This window comes from Stegodyphus dumicola, chromosome 1 (assembly GCF_044657685.1).
Source record: "Stegodyphus dumicola isolate Sdum_Otavi_A_Nest chromosome 1, ASM4465768v1".
Classification (NCBI taxonomy): Eukaryota; Metazoa; Arthropoda; class Arachnida; order Araneae; family Eresidae; genus Stegodyphus; species Stegodyphus dumicola.
In genome coordinates, this window is record NC_140768.1 from 56411328 (window position 1) to 56431738 (window position 20411).

The following is a 20411-nucleotide window of genomic DNA, read 5'->3' on the forward strand; positions in this document are numbered from 1 at the left end:
GCCCTTATTTTCGCGGGCCGTAATTTTCGCGAAAATGAGATTGATAAATATAAAAATAGTGTTGCATCAAAAAGAGTATTTAATAATATACTGTTAAAGCCCTTATTTTCACGAAAATGAATATATCGGTGATTTTGCGAGTTGAAAATTTCGCGAATTTAATATGAACAGAACCGAAAGTTGAAAAATTCCAAAAGTACATCTTTTGCATAAAGCATTTTAAGAAACTTTCTTTTGTCTTAAAAGTTCGTCCCCCCTCCCCCATTTCCGTCTAAATGGGGAGTTCAAGCGTTTCCTCAAGAAAGTTTATTGAGTGGTATTCTAATGAGCTTCAATTTCTAGAGGAAAAAGAATCTGTGGACTTGCGAATATCACGACTAAAACCGATTCATGCTTCTTAGCTTGTGCGCATATTTAACGGTATTGAAGCCAAACATGAGATAATTTTGAATAGCTTCAAAGAAGTGAAGTTATTCTAAGTGAATGAGCTGCCTTCTATCAATTTTATTGTTTTATATTCGAGAAATATAGTTGTATATTATTCAAAAAATAGTTATAAGAAAGAAAGTTGTCAAGGAAAATAAATCATTAAATTTTGAGTTAGGGAAAAATTTCTGATTTTTTGTTATTATTTGAGGCGAAAAAAAAGTATTTAGCGAGGCTTCAATTTTCGCGATTACAACGGGTTCGCGAAAATCGCGAAAGTTAAAGCCTCACGAAAACAAGGGCCTTTGCAGTATATAGCAAGAAATTTGGAACTAATATTTCACAAAGACCAGAAATTGAAATTCACAATTAATAAATCTCTAATAATCATATAAATGCAACAAAGAATTCAAAAATGTCCAGAATTTTCGGCTGAACTTATAATTGTACATTGAAATGGTTCATCGGCTAATTCTGGATATAGAAAAGCAAGGATTTTTGTAGAAGAGAGATTTCAATTAATTTCAAAGTTCCTCCCCCCCCCCTAGTGAAATGACTTTAAGGTTGATTGAATTCCACTTCTGTTTTTCTTCATTTTTCTTTAAATTTCATTGATTTTTTGAAGTGGGGTTTTGCTTTCTTGAAATGTTTTTGTTTTTACATATTTTGAATTCTTTGTTGCATCTATATGATTATTTGAGATTTATTGATTGTGAATTTCAATTTCTGGTCTTTGTGAAAAATTAGTTCTAAATTTCATGCTTTATGTCAGGGATGTCAAACTCTTAGGTACACTTGGGCCAAACAAACAAGGTTTAACTTTAGGCGGGCCGGGGGGGGGGGAAATCAATATTCATAGAAACGTAGATTTATTTCGAATAATACAATAATAAACATATATATATATATTTATATAGAAAAGAACAAGAAAAATTTATTGTTTACGTCCTGATACTTGACATCTCTTCTCTGCTATTATCTTTCCTATTTCGGTAGAAATTTTATTTGCAGTGATAACTTTCAACGCTGACCCAAAGTGAGCATCATTAATACAGTTTCTAATAGGAGACTTATTACCTTTCATGACTGAAAATAAGTGCTACCAAACATGAAAATAATTTCATATGCGAATTTTCGAGTATTTTCAAACCTGGCTGGTAAATATTTGTAAAATTCAGGCACGCCCACTTCAATGAATTTTGCTTTCAAATTTGAATTGCATTGAATCTCGATCACCTCCATTTGCATATGGCTGGGTACTGAGTCAATACTTATTGAGAAAATCGAAGAAAACAAAAAAAAATTGTCTTTGAGGGAACTAAAATCATTAAACCTCATTTCAAATTCAGTTGTTAAATTTGCAATTTTTTCTGCGTATTTTTGATACGAACAAGTATCATCTAAACTTGATTTGTTCATGCTGCATGTCGGGAAGTGCGTCAAATCTTCATTTTTAAGTTGTTTTTCCCAAAGAACTGGTTGACATTTGAATGCTTTAATTATGTCAAACATGTTCGTAATGATATGATCTTTTCCTTGTAACGATAAATTTAAATCGGTTAAGTGTTTGGTTATATCAACCAAGAAAGATAAATCTTGTATCCATATTGGATCGTAAAACAAACTTACGTCTTGATTTTTCGTTTTTAAAAACTGACATATTACTTCTTTCAAATCCCAGAATTGTTTGAGAATCTTAAAGCAAGATAACCAACGTACCTCGGTATAGTAGGACAAACCCGAATATTCACTATCTAACTCAGTTAAGAAAGCAATGAATTGATGCTGATTTAAACCTCAAGATCTTATAAAATTTATAACTTTTTTTATATATGACAAAACATTCTCCATATTTATTACTTTCATGCATAGAACTTCTTGATGTATAATACAATGCATACGATGAATGTTTGAACCGTGAATTTCACTAAGTTTTTTTCTTAGTAATGCTGCAAAGCCCTTGTTTTTCCCGGTCATTAATGGAGCGCCATCTGTAGCTACAGAATTTAATTTTGCCAAAGGTAGATTGTATTTCTGCAGAAGTCCAAAAACACAAGTAAATATATCTTCTCCTGTGGTAGTACCAGGCATCGGTATTAGTTCCAGTAATTCCTCAAAAATGTTAAAATTCTTGTCACAAGAGCGAAGAAACGCTGCTAATTGAGCTTTGCTACTAATGTCCGTGCTCTCGTCACAGACAATGGAGAAACTTTCGAAACTATATGATTTTGCTTTGATCTGATCACTTAAATTCGCGGCTAAATCAGTAACTCTTTCCGCAACTGTATTTCGAGACAATGAAATTGATTGAAAAGCATTCACATTTCCAGGATGAACAATTTCTTCAGCTTTCATTAGGCATTCCTTGATGAAATCACCATCAGTAAAAGGCTTCGAATGTTTAGCTATCAACTCGGACAAGACGTAGCTTGCATGTACCGCCGCTTTACTTTCTTGCAATACTTTACTAAACATGGACTGTTGCTTTTTCACTCCTAACTTGAGCTCTTTCAACTTTTCTTCTCTCATTAATCCTTCGTAATTGTTATATTTCGATTTGTGTTGTTCGTAATGACGTTTAATATTATATAACTTTGGTACATTAATAGTATTATTACATATTAAGCAGATTATTTTATCTTTTATTTCACAGCAAAAATATTCTAATTCCCATTTTACTTGGAATATTCTATGTTAGTCAGCGATTTTTCGTTTAATTTTACTACCACTTGGTTTTGATATAGACATACTGAATGCAAAGGGCTGGAATAAACATGGTTAACGTTAAAAGTTAACAAAAATTTATTCTTTCCACAAGAGATAAATCAAAATGCTGAAATATTTCTTCAAAAATATTCTAACAGTATCACAAAATGTCAAACATTTAGCAAAAATCAATTCAAAACAAAGAAACTAATTCTATCTCACAGCGAAATCGCTACAAATCAATGACAGCATTAAGTAAACAAACAGTTCGCTAGAACTACAGCTACTACTGAGATGAGTTGTTTGTTCTCGGCTTTTATAAGCTTTGTAATTAATTTCTCGAATATACTGGAAACATCTATAAATATCTGGATTTTTGTGGATGGCAACAGCAATTACGAGATATTTATTTATTAGGTATTAAATGCACGTGCTGTTCTATTTTTAACCTTCCAACGGAGCTGTCTTTTCAAAAATCGTCTGCGTTGCTAAGGCAACATGAAGCAAATGTAATTACAATTCTAAATAAGAAAAACTAACTAAATAAATAACTATGAAATCCGTAACAATATGAATTAAGTAAATTAATAATAAAGCAAAGTGCATGCACATGCATGCACCAATATATCGTACAAAATTATGATTGGAAAACTGAGACCATGAGTTCGTCCACATTCGGCTATCGGGGGATGCGTGCAAGTTCTGAGTGCACGTGTCCCCCAAAAGCCCGAAGGTGGCTGAACGCAAGCTACTCACACGCATTTGTAATTTAAGTAGTGTGTGTGTCAGCTCGCTGTGAGTAATCTAACAACACTGAATAAATTATCGTTACTTACTTAGCAGTAAACATTTCATTTTTTTCTTCGTCGATATGTTATTTTATTATTATATATTATTAGTTGCTGATATATTGGCCGCGCCGCAAAAATATTTGTTGCGGGCCGCGAGTTTGACATCCTTGCTTTATGTCTTACATGATAATTTTTCTGCAGCAAAAATACTAAGCAAGTTTGTGTTTTGTTTTCAAAAGAATTGTTTTGTAATTTTATATATATATATATATATATACATATGTAATATTATTAGCACAATTTTGGAAGCATTGAAGTAAGAATACTGAGATGTAAATTCGTAGTAATATTGATGGCGTAGATACTTGATGCTTAGAGCGTCCATCCATTTTGAAGAAGCACAGTCCAGCCAAATTAAATTCCTTTTTTATTTAAATTCACATTTTGTGGCCACCATCACTTGGCACTCCAAACGTGCTTATTTCCAGAACAATGTTGATACTATTGTGATATAAGTGATCATTGCAGAGCATCTTAACAGGGTGAAAGCATAAGCCAGAAGAGAGAGAGTCGCAGTACTTCAGAGGAAGAAGGGAGGAAGTCAAGTTTCAGTTCAAGTTTTGTTTTGGTTTACAATTAATGTGATTGGGCAAGAGACATCTGCATTAAGCGTTATGCAAGATCGCATGATTACTTTGAATGACGCAGTTTAGACTCATGGCCCAATTTTTAGACTGAGAGAGTAATTCCCGAAATTAAATAAAACTAAAAAAAGGTTATAGACAATTATTAAATTTTGAAGTTTGCTTTCATATTTTTTATCTTACACACACATATATATATAGTAATTAAACATTGCTTATAAAAATTAAGTTGTTGCCCCATAGTTGAAAATTTTGTGCAAGTGTTAAAAAATAACTCAATTATGCATTATTTCTGGTACAGTGTTAGCTAATGTTGCTTTAAATTTTCAAACTGAGGACTGTGGGGTCTATCAGAAAAAAATAACTCTTAATTCATACAATAGGATCAGACTTGAAAAGCGTATTATGTGTGAAGAAGCTTAAACTTGGCAGAAAAATCACTACTACTACCAAGAACTTTTCCAATGACTTTAAATTACTCAAAATCCTGATTTGATGCAATAAATTCCACATATTTTTGACTGACAATTTTATCTGTTTTCCCAGGAATTGTCTAAATTCAGGAGAAGTATAATTTGTCAAATGTCATTCTATTTTCTTATTTTACATTTCTTCTGTTTCAGATAGTCAGGTATACTTGAGTGTTGCCGTAGACTTGGTATTTGCTGGAATTGATGAGCCAACTAGATTTGTTATTGAAACAAAAGCAAAGATTTTTGCAGCAAATGAACGATTCTGGTATTTCTCCAAACGGGCTTTGCACGATCAATTTTATTTACGACTCAAAGAGGTATTTTTAATAATGTAAAATTGCAACATGATTTAATCTCGGAAACTTTAGGAAGTAATTTAATCTTTGAAATTAAACCCCTAGTTTATTTGTTTATTTTTATTGTATTCCTTAATACTTTACTTTAACTGACTTGTTCATCTTTATTTTCTTTCTTACTCATTAGATTGAGAATGAATCTGATAAAAATACGATGTATGAAGTCGTGAGTTTGGAAAATTCTGCAAGAAAAAAGTTTCCATGCAGCCGATCTTATCAAGGAAGTGAACACTCTTTAGCATCACATGATCAAGATTCTGAATCAGGTATCTCCTTTTTAATAGTATTTAGTGCCGTCATTTTTATCAGTGCATATAGGTTTGCAAATAAAAAGAGTAGTACATATGTGATAGAAATCAACTTATAATTAAAAAGCTATTTGAGCATTTTTAGTTATACAGTCAAAAGTCCTTAATCCATTTTCGTCGGGACTTTGGCGATTCCGGATTTTCGGTTTTTCCGGATTATAGATCATCAGTTTATTAACAATATATATAAAAATAAAAATACAATAAATAAATTTAATCAGTATGAGAAACTTTATATTTAATTAACTATTCATTAACCCCCAAGGGTTTTTCCTTTAAAGAATATTACACTATTAATGATATAACAAATATATTACCTGATCTTTGAATACTGGCATTCAATACGCGAAAAACATATCATAGAACAAAAACTATGTGATTAATATGAATTTCACTTCACTATAAATAGGTCCATGCTTTTGGCCAAGAAGGCACCTGAAAAATTAAACTAAACCGTGAGTGCACTTGAGCTGGCAAAAAGTTGCTCACGAGAAATCACACCTTGGAACAACATCCCCGCTAAACCTGGAAAAACATTTGTATTAAAGATGCCGCCTTCATGAAACAGGATGCCGCCCACGGCAGTTGCTCACTGGAAATCACAGCTTGGAATTTGACATTGCTTAACTTTGGAAACAGGACGCCGCCTACGGCAGTCGACCACCAGAAATCACAGCTTGGAATTTAATGTTGCTTAACTCTGGAAACAGGATGCTGCCCACGATAGTTAACCACCAGAAATCACAGCTTGGAATTTATCGTCGCTGAACCATAGAACAGGTTGCCACCCATGGTCGTTGCTCACGTCGTCGTCACTTTGCAGAATCCAGGAAAAATCATCATGGACCAGAACCACGGTACTTATCGCTGGATGGCATGCATCGCAATAACGTCTTCCAATGAGCGCTGGAACGGCACACCAAGGAGCAATGAAACAGGAACCAGAAGAGCTAAGCCAAAGCAATGCGAGATACTTATACCTGAAGTAGACATGACGTCATCTCACGGCAGCCAATAAGCTGTCGGCATGACTCAGCTTTCCAGATGATGTAACATCGAATTTCATTTTTGCATCTTAATTAGGCTGGAACAGTCCGTTCTTAATACAAACAGTGGCAGTGAAAAAAAAGTAGAAGTAATTGCTATATCCCTTAAAATAAGAACTAAACTTTATGTTAAAGTTAGTATTATTTCAAGGAGGAGAAATGATGCAGAAAAAGGGGTTACAATAGGTCATATTTTCAACACAACTTGACTGTCTTCTGGCAGACAGGCCTACAACCAGGTGTGACGGTCTGGGGTGCCATTTCATTTCATAGTAGGACCCCTTTGGTTGTCATCCGTCGCAACCTTACAGCACAGCGGTACGTCGACGAAGTTTCAAGACCCATTGTGTTGCCCTTCATGTCACGCCACCCTGAGCTTACATTTCAGCAAGATAATGCCCGCCCCCACACTGCACATGTTTCTAGTGCTTGCTGAACATTACCAGCAAGGTCGCCAGATCTCTCTCCTATTGAGCACGTTTGGAGCATTATGGGCAGGGCCCTCCAACCAGCATAGGATGTTGACTATCTAACGCTCGAGTTGGACAGAATTTGGCAAGATACCCTCAGGAGGACATCTGCAACCTCTAGCAATCGATGCCAAGCCGAATAACTGCTTGCATAAGGGCCAGAGGTTGACAAACGTATTACTGACTTTTTCACTTTGTGAAACTCTATCACTTCAATAAATTATGCAATTTTTTTCAAACTGTAATCGTTTTTTTCGGTACATTGCTTCTACCGATTTTTGTCCCATTCGGATAACTCCTTCTTGGTACATGGTCTTTTTTTTTTGTTTTTTTTTTTGTTTGTTTGTTTGTTTGTCTAAGAGTGTATATGTAATGAAGCATACTTAGATGTATAGTACTTCATTACAATGAGTGTCTGTTTCATTACATGTATAATTGTGAATTAGGAGACATTTTTATTGTTTTTCAGTGCACTTAAAAATGGTTATGTTTAACTTTTTTCAGTGTACTGTAGAAAATGCTTATTATTACATCCATACATATACATAATTATGAATAAGGAGACATTTTTATTGTTTTTCACTGCACGTAAAGATACATAAATTTAACTTTTTTAATCTTCTAAGATCAAATGTGTGAGCCTTGTATTACACAGTCTGAGTTTACTTATCTGAAGTCAAGCTTTTAAAACCATAAAATCTCATTTTAAACCGATGTAAACCTTCTAATAGAGCTGAGTGTAACTTTCTCTAGAAGATTTATATACAGAAATGTTTATGTGAATTTTCATTTTTGCCTTCTGTATATTTCTTGATTCTTACTAATTTTATTATATTTTGAATTGTCAGATAATGATGAACCACTGCCTAGTGGTACTGGTGAAGTAAGCAAGGAATGTACATCGTTAGAGCTGGAAGGATGGGCTGAAGTTTTGCAAAAATGGAGGCAGAATTTGAATCAAAGACCAAAGCATCTTGCACCTTTAGTTAAAAGGGGTATTCCAGAAGCTTTACGTGGTGAAGTTTGGCAACTTCTGGCTGGTTGTACAGATGATCGACAAATAGTTGATACATATAAAAATTTAATTTCTAAGGTAAAACATTTCCTTTATATTTTAATTTGTAGCAATATATTGAAACTTTGTCACATGAATGTATAAACCAAGAATAAAAGAGACAAATTATTAACTGAAATAATGAATTTTGGCCTAGTTAGGCTAAAAGCTGCAGTAATGTGTTGATAAATGGCACAGAAAAGAAAATGCAAGTATAAACTGTAGTTATTGGTCAATCCAAAAAAAAAAATGAGATTCCTTAATAGATTTGTTTAACAAGATTGCATTTGTATAGGTAAGTGTAGCCTATAAGTAAAACAATGACAATTAGAGTTAAAATTGTAGGTGTTATTTAGTCAAAAAAATCATAAAGTTACTCAATAGAAAATAAGAAAAAAAAGTTTTTTTTCCTACTAATATGATGAAATTATAAAACAAAAACAAAACAGAAAAGTTAATGTTATTTAGTTTATTGTGTATTCACAATAGTGTTATTTAAAATTAGAATTTTTTTTTTTTTTTTTTTTTTTTTTTTTTTTTTTTTTTTTATGAATCGATAAAATACCAAATGTTTTAAACCTTACTGCCATCTTAATGGAAATTATCAAAATGTGTAATATAATTGCAAGATAAAGAAATAAAAAATGTATAAAAATACAGAAGGATAATCGCATGGCTAATGTTTGTTGTCAGGGAAGTAATCCATATTACCACTTCTCTCATGCTTTCTGATCCATGTCAGAAAATACAAAAAAAAAAATATCCTGCCAAGCATGGATTGGTGCAACACAGTTTTGCATAGACACATTATCTGAATTCTTTCTATTTAATTTGTCTAGTGCTAGAACTTCATTCGCATGCAGTTCCATATCCATTCATCAACGCTGAATGCCTGCTTGCATTAGCTCTGCCCAAAAGTTATCAACAATTTTAAAGGAAATTAACAAAAAATTAAATCAAAGAAATTATACAAATTACAAAAGCAGCTGGCAGCAAAGAATTTTCAGATATGGAAGGAGAAGTTAAACGGTTAATCAAAAAAAGATGACTAAAGAACTAGATGATCATATAACACTAGTCGACAATGAGAACAGTGATAATGAAAAGGGTAAAGCACCTTCAACTTGCATAGAAATGAATTGTTAAAAAAGGTATAGGAACTGTCCGATTTTTCAGTGGAAATTGGCCTAAATGAAAGAATAGCAGGACACTTTCTGAAAAAACTTGTATTTCTTAATACAAAACTTATATAAAGTTCCATCATTCATTGTCCCAAACAAAAATCATCAGCATTTAAAAAAATAATTGTATCATATACTTTTTATTAAGCAGTGATTAAAAATCTTTTCAATTAAGACTATGTTTAATTTTTTTTTCTTTTGAGTCACAACAATACTTAGATATGTTTAAGTATGGTGTAGAAATTTATTTCATGTTATCTGATTCCAAATAAATGACTGGTGAGTAAGTATTTCTTTATTTGAGATGAACACATTTCTCCACCTTTACAAGCATCGCCCACTCTCCAATGGAAACAAAGGTAACAAGATAAAAGATATTTCAGACCTTAGGCATCACAGTAGCTCCCTCAGTAGATACAACTCAAAATAGTCGAAAATAATTAACCAATTTTGAGTCTGTACTATACACACTGTGCTAAGCTGGCAGTGAGTAGTTGTATAATTTCTGTTATGTTCTCCTCCTAGAATGAAGAAGGTCATCAGAAATAAGTTAAACATATGAAATTTAACTAAGATATCTTTACAAATGTCTAAAGTTATAAATAATAGAGTAATTGCCCTGTTCCTCTTAATGTTCAAATCTTCAAAATGCAACTGCGCACCTTTCCTCCTCTTGCAGGAATATCTACAAGCCCCACATATTGACTGTTTACACATATGGCAAGGTAACTTGTCTTATTGAATTAAGTTACGCATAATATCACCCATCTTGAACTCATGTGCCACGTCAGTAGGCATTGTGTAATCAGCATCCCTTAGCTGTAATAAATATTCCTTGAACCACTTGCACCAAAAGTTTTTCAGCAGACCTTGGGAACAGAAATACCTTTTCTGCATGGCATTTCTGTTGCAGTTAACTTCCTTGGTAGATCTAGCTAAATGAGGTAGAATTCGTTTAAGGAATTTTGTTAGAAAATTTTTAGGTCCGATTTTTTTAAAAATTATTATTATTATTATTATTTCTACAATGTGATTGGACGCAAATTGTTTCCAGTCTCGCACACAGCCTCAATCCAGTACAAGCATACAGCATACTTGTGAATTAGTCTAAAGAAATTTAACACTAAGATTAAGAAATGTAAATGTGGGCATTATATATAATTCCCTAATCTTGCCACTGTTAGAACTCCCAGAAGCTCAAGTCATGGCAGTGTAAGTCACTAAATTGGTATGGGTGGAGGCTCAGCTAAAATAAAACTCTTATTCCAGCCTGTTCTTAATTAAGTTTTGAAGTACACTACTGCTCCATATGCTTTTAAATTAGCATTGAAAAATAGGTGCACTTAAACTTCCTTAGTTCTAAAATCTTTGTTGTAGGTTCTCATTATGATTAGATGTTATTATAATTAAAAGCAGTTGATTTCTATACACTACTAGTTTAATTGTGACTGTAAATCCTTAGGTAAAGGTTCATATCAACCAATTTCTCTTCCCCAAAGTGCCTATAGTTAAAGGTTCATTCTGATAATAAAAGGTGCAATCACACCAAGGGGTCGAAAACCTTGCCACAATTACTTAACATGGTATGTTTTGTAGCTTTCATTTCCCCAAAGTGTCAAACCTCCCTCAAAACATTGGATAAATCTATCTTCAGTATGTATATTTTCTGTGTTAATTCCATACAAGTTCCAGAACCTTTAAATGGTATATTCATAAAGTTAATGGCTATGTGATGGTAGATATTTTTCTTTGCCCACATAGTTTTCAGCTATTCAGAATTCGTTGCAAATTTTTAACTCCATTTTATTTCTCATGCATCCAAAGACAAGGATGAAGCTTTTTCTACAGTCTGCTGTGTAAATCAAATCATCAACATGAAGAGTATGCAGCATTTCGCAAGCTTTACTGTTACTTTCTGTATTTTCTTTAAATGCAATCTAATAGTTACAGAAAGGAGGGCTATATGAAACCTAAATGAAACTCTTGCAAATCTAAATAATCTTAAGCTATTTTCTTGGCATTCTATTTGGTTATTCCTAAACCAAAGGAATCTGAGGAAATTTGATCTTCTGCACTAATTCTTACCTGCAAAAACATTTTCTCAATATCTGCTACAAATCAAACCTTAAATCTGGTTAAATTTAATATCATCTTAAGCAAATCTGGTAGAAGGTTAATTCCCAGATCTAGGCAGTCATTAAGAGATACTTTGTTTTTATCTTTAGAGGATGCATCGTAGACAGTATGTAATTTAATGGTGGATTTTTCTTCTCGAACAACTGCTAACAACTGAGAAAAGTAATAATTCGAATTACCCAGTACTTAAAACTGGCATTTTTCAATAATCCCATTATTTAGCTGCTTGCATAACACTTCTTCATAGTGCTGGAATAATTTTTGTTTCTTAATTTATTCCCCAACCTAATGAACCTAAACTCAGCAACTTCATAATTATTACCTAGATTCCGATGATTCTTTCTCCACAAAGTTTTGTTTCATGCATTTTATTTTTATACATTGTGTTACTTTCAAACAAATCCTTAATATCCTCACAGCATTGTTTACTTTTCACCTGAGATTTGATTCATGTTGCTTCTAACTCCCATAATGCTCAGAAATACATTCTTATTCAATTGTCACATTACTTACACATGCTATTGAAGAGTTTGGCTCAAGGAACGTTCTTCCTTGAATTATGAATATGAAAATGCTATCAGTATCAATTAATCTGCTGCTTAATTTTACCGACTTAGCATATAAAATCTCACACAAATAATCAGCTCCTATCAAAACATCTACATCAGTATGCATTCCAGTATCTGATAGATCAAATCCTTCGACAAGTGTTACCCATTTTGCCTACTCAGTTGAAACTGCTATGAGCTCATTTGTGATTTTCTTTGAACAAGAACTGTCATATTCGACCCGGATTAAGTCCATTGTGTAGACCCAAGCAAATTACATCATAAATTGACGAAGACAAACTTTCATTCACAAATTCATGTATTTTAACAGTTTCGTTCGTAACTACTTCTAGTGCTAAAGCATCCACATTTTCCTTTTTAACAAAGCAACACTGAGACCTAGAATCAAATAAAATTTTCACTAATTGTTGTTTTCTTTCTGTCCTTAAATAACACTTTTGGTCTGTAGCAAAATGTTTTCCTTTCATGAATAATTTAAATTAGAGACTGAAGTTGACGTATTCTCAGATTTGGGTATGATCTCATTCTTCTTAGCTACTCTATTAAAAATCAAATAATTATGTGGCTGGTTGCATATGTTACATATGTCTTAGCTCCAACACTGTCTGTTGACATGCCTATGTTTCAGACAATGAAAACATAGTCCTTGTAGTTTTGCTTCCCACCTTCTGTTTGGAATTGCCAATGGGCAATTTTGTGCATCACATGTTTAAACTCTATAAAAAATACAGCCTTCTTGCAATGAATTGGTTAATGCAGCAACACTTCTTGTATTGCATTCAGAAAGTGAGATTTTGTTGGAAGATTTTTCACATGACTCCATTATTAATGTTTCTAAAATGGGAATGAATTAACAAGCCAGCTGCTTCTTTACATTCTATTATCAAATATGATATATATATATATATATATATATATATATATATATATTACTTGATAAAATATGATATATATATCATTTATATAATGTTATATAAATTGTGTGTATTTATAAATATTATTATTTATAAATAGACATTATTGCTTGTTAACAATAAAAAAGGTTCTTTTGTTTCACTTGATAAAACAGCCACCTTACTTAACACATTCACTGCCAAAACTGATGTGGTACAGCTGTTGACTCATGCCAAGATCCTCTCTGCACTTTTATGCTTTTTAAATTGGTTTTTGTTTTATTATTTGAATATGGATATAACAGATCAGTTTTAGCAGTAAATAAATTTATGTTAGTATACTCATAGTTACACATAATATAATAAAAATATATTTTTTATATATTGTGATTTTCAAAATATGTCATGAATAGATATGTTTTTATATCTTAAATATTTAATTATTGTACCTACATTTTGAGAAATATGCAGTCTATTTCAGTATGCTAGGTGAATTATTTTAACCCCTTCCTATATGCCAAACACCTAAATATTGCATGCATTTGCTACCTAAATACTCATACTCGATTATTTATGTAAGGTGATGAATTATGAGTATTTTGGCAAGTAAACTCAGTTTGCCAACTATGAATACTTGTTAATCACCGAAACTAGCAAACTGCTCAAGCTGCAGTGGGTAAATTTTGAATATTGTTAAAGCCTTGCAGTGAAGAAAGAGCTTTTAAGAAAATACCTTTTCTGTACCTTTTTCCTTGATAATAAAAAAAAGTATGTTGTAGAATATAATCTTTTTAAAAGTAATTTTAATGTGGAATTCTCATCAACATTTTGCAGCAACTGTTATTTTGATAACTGTTGCTGGCAGTAAATTGGCATGCATAAATTAAAAAATATTTCATGGATACATCATAAGTGTAATAATGAAAATAGATTTTTAATATACTATAAATCTTAGTTGCAGAATTTAAGCTCTACTTCTTGTTCACATTATCATGTGCATTAAAAGTAAACATCAATCGTTATGAGGAAGATTTGTAGTAACATATGGATTGCATGTCTCTTAGGCTTTTACATTGTATCACAAAATCCTTTGGCTAGCAAAATGCCATGTTGACATTGTTTTGTTTTTAACATTTTTTATGATTTTTAATTAACATTTTTTTTCTGTTTGTTTCAAGTGCGGCTCAAATACATTTTTTGTTGGAAATGATTTTCCCCCCTCTATTATTTGCCAACTTTTGTTTTTATTTATTCATACTGGATTTTCTAATTAAACTGTTTATTCTAACAATTTTTGAGCAGATTTGTTCTTGGAATAAACTTTGGCTTTCAGTTATTGAACTTCAAGAATGTTTTAAAGTTTCCAAAATTTTTTTTTATTCTTCCTGAAATCAGAAAACTAGTTAATCATGTGAAATTATCATAATCTGCTCTCTGACAAAGAACTACAGTTTTCTGTGAAATTAATGCAATTAATTAACTTTTTGCTGTTTAAAATGATTAAATTGTACCAGAAGTAGGAAAATGAAATTTTGATGCCGCTGAGCAGTTACGTAGAATTACCTAATAATAAAACCAACTCTGTCTGTAACTTAAAAAAGTTTTAAAATTGAATTTTTTCATGTGTATGTTTAAAAGAATGTCATTGTTTTGTTACAAAGAAAACAGCATGCTGTGGTTATCTATTAGAACTCGGAAAGATGATATACATGTAATCTCTGAATAATAATATTTCATATTTTCCAGTTGTTCATCTTATTCCACATATGCAAAATATGAATACTTATTAAGTGGTAAGAATGCAGAAAGATTAACAAACAAGTTCTTGAGAACTTTTTGCATTTTATTATCAGTACATATATCATTGTAAAGTAGTAGGCAAAAGTCATGGATGATTCATTTACAATAAAGAGTTCTGAATGTGATGAATATAATCACATTTATATTATGTAGCATTCTGTTATTTGAAGATGCAGCAGATTAGTGTGATAGATTTACTTTGTGTGTTTATAACTTGGTGAAAAATATTCAATAGAATGATTAATTTGTAACTGGTAACTTTGATATAAAGGCTTTGGCTTTGCTACATAAAATAAATGAAAATTGAAATAAGAATTTATAAAAATAAATATCTTAACAATGCCATGAAAAATCAGTTAATTTATTGTTTTATCTCTTCTTTTGAAGGCAATAGTAATGAAAGTATCATGTATATATTAGTTTCAATTTTAAAATTTTGTGAAGTAGTTTTTGACTTTTAAATTTAGCCGAGAATAAGAACAGCAGCCAAATAATTCCATGCTGCAATGTAATGTATGATGTTTGAAAATCTTTTAATTGCTATCATGCTGCAAATTTCCATAAAAATTGTTATTCATATATAATGTGCATTAAATGTGTTTAAAATTGTGTCAGTTAATCTAAAGCTTTAACTCATTAAAATTTATGCTTTTTGCTTTTTAATGTGCTCAGTTTATTATATACTTACTGACTGATTTAATATGAAAGATTAATTAAAAGATCCTAGTTTTAGTAAATCCTAGGTATCTCTATGTCCAAAATAACTTAACCACTTAACAGTTTCTTTTTTCCATCATATTGTGACAAAAAATAAGCATATTTTTTATAAACATTTTTATGAAAAATTCATTATATAAACCCAAATCAGCAGTGAGAACTATTACAAGTGTTGAATTTATTGATTTATGCTAATTTTATTTTCATCATAAAAAGCACATTTTTCCTTAAAGTTGGCTTTTTTCAAACAAAAAGGAACTGGAAAGAACACTTTACAAAAATAGATGTCAGAATTTAAGATGTTTTATTGTTATTACATATATGTTTGATTCCAAAGAAGAATTATTAATATCAAGAAAGAAGGATTATTAATATCAAGTTCATAAAAGTTCCGAATTTGTGTTAGATTATCTATACTTTCCGTTTCTTCATTACTAGAGAAATCAAACAACAAACTGTCATTACTTCAGAATCATTTAGTGAAATTTCAGATTCACTAGCTGTGTCAATATCAGAGTTATCTTGATATTGACAGCTTAGAGAGTCTAAGCTGCTCATTATCACTCATTTCTTCTTTTATTTTAGCTCCATATTTAAAAGAAATAGTATTTGCAGTAGCCGGAACACCTAGCTATTGAAAAGACATTTTGCGCCTTTACTTGCGTAAAAGAATTCAGTAAAACCTATCCTTGAAACCAGTTGTTTTGCAATTCTGACTTTACTGGATTACTAGCACCATCTGTTAGAAACATTACACATTAAACAAGCAAAAAATTCGGGCAAATCAGTGTATTAGACTAGGAAAAAATGTTGCGCTCGGGAAAATCAAAAAAGTGCCATTTCCAAATACCCGAACGGCATTAGCGCAAAACTGGGAAGTGGTTAAAGACTTGATGTTGATGCACAACATTTGCCAAAAAATTTTTATGATACATGCATAGTAAAATAGTGTAACATAGCAGTTCAAAATTTTGGAAAGACTCTTAAGGAGGTTTTTAATGTCAAAAATATCCATATATTATCCAGTCATGCTTTTAGTTATTTAAATTATTTTTCTTCTTATAATTTTGTTCTATTTATTTCTTAATATAGGAATCTAGTTGTGGTGGAACTATTCAGAGAGATATAAATCGCACTTTTCCTGCACATGAATATTTTAAAGAAAGTGGTGGAATAGGACAAGATTCCTTGTTCAAAATATGCAAGGTTACTTTATTTCTAGTTATATAAATACAGTCAAAAGTCGTTAATCCGGACTCGTCGGGACTTCGGCGATTCCGGATTATCGATTTTTCCGGATTATAGATCATCAGTTTAAATCTCGTAAGATGGCATGCAGAAATTCTAAAATTAAAAATATGAAACCGTAATTTATGAAATAAAGAACAATTATAATCTAAAGGGTATCAAAATTTGCAAAAAGAAAAAGCTTAATATTTATTTGTTTACTTTATTAAACATTTCTTTCAATGTAAGTTGTTTAAGTTTTGCTTCGTTTCATGTGATAATACTTTCTCTTTAATTCTATTAAACAGACATAATTTCTTGTTCAGTTACAAAGTTCCGCTCTTCAAGTCCTATAATTGCTGTGTCGAGAACACCGACTAATTTGTCAATCGAAATTTTTTTAGTTTTCAATAACCTCTGTCACTTTCTTCGCTATCGGAAGCGAATTATAATGACGAGGAACTTGATTTAAATCATATCAAAGACGGAGCATATCGAGATGAAATACTACATTTGGTAAGGAATTATAAGCCAAATAAAATAAAAACATCTGCGCTGAAGATAAGGATAGTGCTGACAGATCAACTTCCAATTCATTACACGCCCGCCGCGGCGTTCCCCCCGCCGAGCAGCGTGAAACTGATAAACAGATTTCGGATTTCAAAACATACTTTCACTTTAGATCCTTTACATATTAACAAATATATATCGGAAATTCTATTTGATATAATCGACAGTTTAAGCTTACTTTTATAAAATTGCTCTTACAGTCTGCAATAAATAATAAGCTGGATCCAATTCGAAAATTAAGGAACAACGCAATCATCAACATTAACTGAAATAGATAATTAGATAATTTTAGCTTATACGTCCATTATACATAAAACGCGCACGCGAAAACGTATTCTGCACTTGCGCACACTCTTATGCGCAGTCGTAAAAGGTCTTACGCGCACGCGTAAACGCCTATGCGCATGTGTCAACGCGGCGCATGCGCAGAAAGTTTTTAGTTTTGAGGTTCGGATTATAGATCATTCCGAATTATGGGTGTCCGAATTAACGACTTTTGACTACATTATGTGCTGTATTACTTCTCCAGCTATTTGTGTTGCTGTTCGATGTGTGCTATTAATTGCATTTAAAGTGAGATTAAAGTATTCTTTTCTTTTATGTGAAAGTTTTCAGCATGTCAGATTAATGTATATTTTTTGTTTTGACATGAATTAAAATATTATTTATTGGAGCATTTGTGATGTAGTTGAAAGAGGATGTACATTAAATTTGAATTTTGTCTGCATTTGTTTGTTTCTTTTTTTTTATTCAGAAATCTCCAAACTTTTATTATAAATATTATTTTCTCTAACAATGGAGAACGTTTGAAAGTTCTGATGTTAGAAGTGAATGGGCCCATGTACAGTGCAGAATACTGAACACATTGACCATGTGATTGGTGAAAAAGATCAATATGCCATGAGTCTCATGCAAGAATGATGTTTACTGTGACAGAAGTGTGCTAGAAACTGAAAGATCTACGAAACAATACTATAAATAATAATGTTCCTGTCGACGCCTTGAATAAAGTGGAAAAAATATATATATGTAATTGACAAACATCATAGTGGTTTCCAGGATTCATCATCTGTGAGAGGATCCCTTTGATAAATCAGATCATGGCATATAGTAAGGCTTATTGGTTAATACTTTACATTTAAAACAAATTAAATCAGTGGTAAAATAAAAGTGTGACCTTTTAAACTTAAGAGTTTTGGAATTTTTTAATTGCTTTGTCTTAACTTTAGTATATAAATGTATAATTATTGTGCATAATTTGGGTTGTTCAGAAAGGAGGTTCTTTATTTATTTTCAGCAAAGAATCTCTGGCCAAAATTCATGCAAGCATTTTCTCTTGTAGTAATGTTGGTGGTATCCATACATTGTTGCAGCTTACATATCTTACCTTCTTCAAATGATCATATGCTGTACTTTTTGGAATATTTTGTCTTTCTTTGATAGTTTCTGAACTCTATAATATGGATTTCCAGCAATAACTTCTTCTAATGTGTTGTTATGTACAGAGGATAGTTTTCCAGGTCTGGTGTCATTTTTAAGTCCAAATTTCCACCCTTAAACTTCTGGTCTACCTCTGAAATTTGCCATTAGAAACAGCACTTGGTCCATGCACTTTGCAAATTTTATGAGCAGTCTGACTAGCATTTTCTTCTTTTTTAGAAAATAAATAAATAAGTAAAAGAGCATTATATGATGAAAATAAACGTTTGAGTTCTCCATTTTTAGCACTGCACTGCAACAAAAATTATTCCAAAACAGATTCTAGATTTGTGCAGCATGAGCAGAAAAGATTGTTTATTTAAGCATCTTTGATCAAATTATTCGTTATCAGCAGTAATAAAATAATGCGAAGAAAATTGCAGAACTTTCCTAATGACCCAGTTTTCCAAGCATAAAAATGTATCCTTTTTATATTTAGGGAGGGAGTAAATAGTTTCAGTAAAATCAAATTATGTTTTTACTTTAGTAATATTTTCTTCACACTGAAATAATTTTCTTACCTAAATCTTGATTAAAAAATTTTGTTGTTTTACTTTTTGCTAGATGTAAGCCATGACTGGAATTTTGTAGATGGATATTTTCTACATTTATCTGTGTATAGTACATTTCTAATTTAAGATTTTATAAATATTTTAGTTTCTCGTTTATCTGTATTTGATGTAAAAAGTTTTTTTTTTTTTTTTTTTTTTTTCCCCAGGCTTATTCTGTTCATGATTCGGAAGTTGGTTATTGCCAAGGGCAGTCATTTTTAGCAGCAGCTCTTCTTTTACATGTAAGAATTATTTATGGGGGATGTCTATTTTTTATATGAATAATATTATATTTGTCATTTGTAAATTGCAACTACATTTTTAAAAAAAATTCACATTTGTTTGATTCTTTAATGCACAGATTATCAAAATAATTAGATTTTGTATGTTTTTTGTTTGGATACATTTTAGAACTATATGCTCTACTGACAGTTATTAATTTCTTTTCTTAGTATTTATGACTTTGTTTTATTGTTTGCTATATAATATGTGTATCGTAAATTATTTCTGAAGCATTCAAGAAAATATGAGAGCAAAATATTTTACAAAATAGATAAACCTGAAGTGGAGATAGATAGTATGATTTAGTGGGAACTGTGTGTGTAAACTTAATTTGAAGTTTTGTTATACTAGTATTTCTGGCATTATTGCAGACAAGAATAATCTTATTAACAATAACAAGTTAAATAGGTGTTTTAGTTATCTGTCCCCCCCCCATTTGTTTTATTGTAGCATTTTAGCATGTTTGTACTAAGTTGCTGTAGTGAGTATTTCAGTTTTATATATAATGCATTTTCCTCCATATTGTCTTTAAGGCACCATCCCCCCTTTTTTTCCGAGTGTTTTAAATATTTATATCATTACATGCATCTGTTTCTCTGTGTGTTTATGATTCATTTCAATATATTAGCTTCAGTAAGTTTAGTTATGTTGTGTATTTTCTGCACTTAGCTGATATTTGGAAATATAATTACAGAAGAAGCATATGTGTCTTTCGTATTTGTACAGTGTTGA

At 31.4% G+C, this 20411-nt stretch overlaps 1 protein-coding gene across 6 annotated transcripts in view; it reads left to right on the forward strand.

Moving 5' to 3' along the window:
• Positions 1-20411, forward strand: part of LOC118188921 (rab GTPase-activating protein 1-like) — a 113422-nt gene that overhangs the window by 40300 nt on the left and 52711 nt on the right. For all 6 annotated transcript variants that reach the window (XM_085814930.1, XM_085814934.1, XM_085814923.1 and 3 more), the window contains exons 10-14: positions 5191-5357; positions 5524-5662; positions 8069-8313; positions 16663-16776; positions 19565-19639. In XM_085814930.1, the coding sequence (XP_085671056.1) occupies positions 5191-5357; positions 5524-5662; positions 8069-8313; positions 16663-16776; positions 19565-19639 (740 nt within the window). The remainder of the gene's footprint in view (positions 1-5190; positions 5358-5523; positions 5663-8068; positions 8314-16662; positions 16777-19564; positions 19640-20411) is intronic.